Source organism: Cyprinodon variegatus, unplaced genomic scaffold (genome assembly GCF_000732505.1).
Source record: "Cyprinodon variegatus isolate N-32 unplaced genomic scaffold, C_variegatus-1.0 Scaffold50, whole genome shotgun sequence".
In the NCBI taxonomy this organism is placed as follows: domain Eukaryota; kingdom Metazoa; phylum Chordata; class Actinopteri; order Cyprinodontiformes; family Cyprinodontidae; genus Cyprinodon; species Cyprinodon variegatus.
In genome coordinates this window covers 1,957,776-1,958,960 of record NW_015150503.1, presented here as the reverse complement: position 1 = coordinate 1,958,960, position 1,185 = coordinate 1,957,776, and the positions used below count along the sequence as shown (strand labels likewise).

Sequence of the window (1,185 nt, the reverse complement as noted above, 5' to 3'; positions counted from 1 at the left end):
TTGGGAGGAAGAAGTGACTAGCATAAACCTACATGCTAGGCTACAATGAGAAGGAAGGAAAACTGTGTTTCTTTATCGAACTTTTATCGACTCTCTTTTTCTCTATTGCGCCACACGTCTATCGATCGATATATATCGTTATTGAATTATCGCCCAGCCCTATGGTCACTAGAACCTTGGAGACGCCGGCGGGAGTGTTTATCTTCCAAAACAACAATGGCGCATCTGCAAGGTATCATGGTCACGGAGATGGATCTAGAGTTGCTAGACATCGAAGAGGAACAGGTTCTGTTAATGGAGTTGGCAAAAAAACAAAGGAGGACGCATACGTTGTCCTTTGTAGTTCTTTCTCGGTTTTTAAAAATGGCACGCCCCAGCACCGAATGGAGAAGGACGACCACACAGACAGCTGGAAAGGCATACCAAGGACCAATCACAGCTGCTTTTTGTCTGCACACTTCCGCTTGAAGTCTGCACGGGTTTGCGACTGTGGGGGGGCGGTACAGAGACAGATCTGACAGTTACAGAGGCTATGCTTCAGAAGCATAAATTGGCCTTTAGGTGTAGGACTAAGGTGTGAACTGAGTTTAGGTTAGGATTAGTTATGAACCTGTAATGTTTAGGATTAGGGTCACGTTTAGGCTGTAGAAATGGGTTAGAAATGAATGGAAGTTAATTGCAAGTCCCCACGAGGATAGAGAAACATTGATGTGTGTGTTGTGGGGGCATTTAGCTTGCTTACAAAAGCCATCATGTCCTTCAGCGCTTTCATCCTGCCCCACAGCGTTCAACAGTTTCTGGAGTGATGTTTCAGTTGACTCCAAATCTGCAAATTTATATAGAAAGAGATGCAACATTTAAGAAGCTTTTAGAGGCAAATATAATTTTTCATAAAGATTAAAATACATTTATGACTCTTCACCTGTTGGATCGCTGTTCTTCAGGGAGACGCATTCCTCAGACTCATTAACCTCCTCGGTCGTCTCAACCCACTCCATCTTGTCGTCATCCGTCATGATTATAAATCGCTGTAAGAGATTAGGGAAATTAGAGCAACTTCTTGTTTCTGGTGTTTCTACATTTGTCGGCATTAACTAAAATCAAATCAATTATTCACATATCTCCTATTCATTTTTTTATGTCAGCCCACTTTATTGAACTTGGATCTGGCTTTGTATACGTTAC

The 1,185-nt window shown here is 42.3% G+C and overlaps 1 protein-coding gene across 1 annotated transcript in view; it reads left to right on the top strand.

The window, feature by feature from the left end:
• The first annotated feature begins 1,138 nt into the window (after nt 1–1,138).
• LOC107082325 (F-box/WD repeat-containing protein 10-like) overlaps nt 1,139–1,185 on the top strand; it is a 17,699-nt gene continuing 17,652 nt past the window's right edge. Inside the window, 1 exon segment of the mRNA XM_015370943.1 lies at nt 1,139–1,169. Within this exon segment, the coding sequence (XP_015226429.1) occupies nt 1,139–1,169 (31 nt within the window).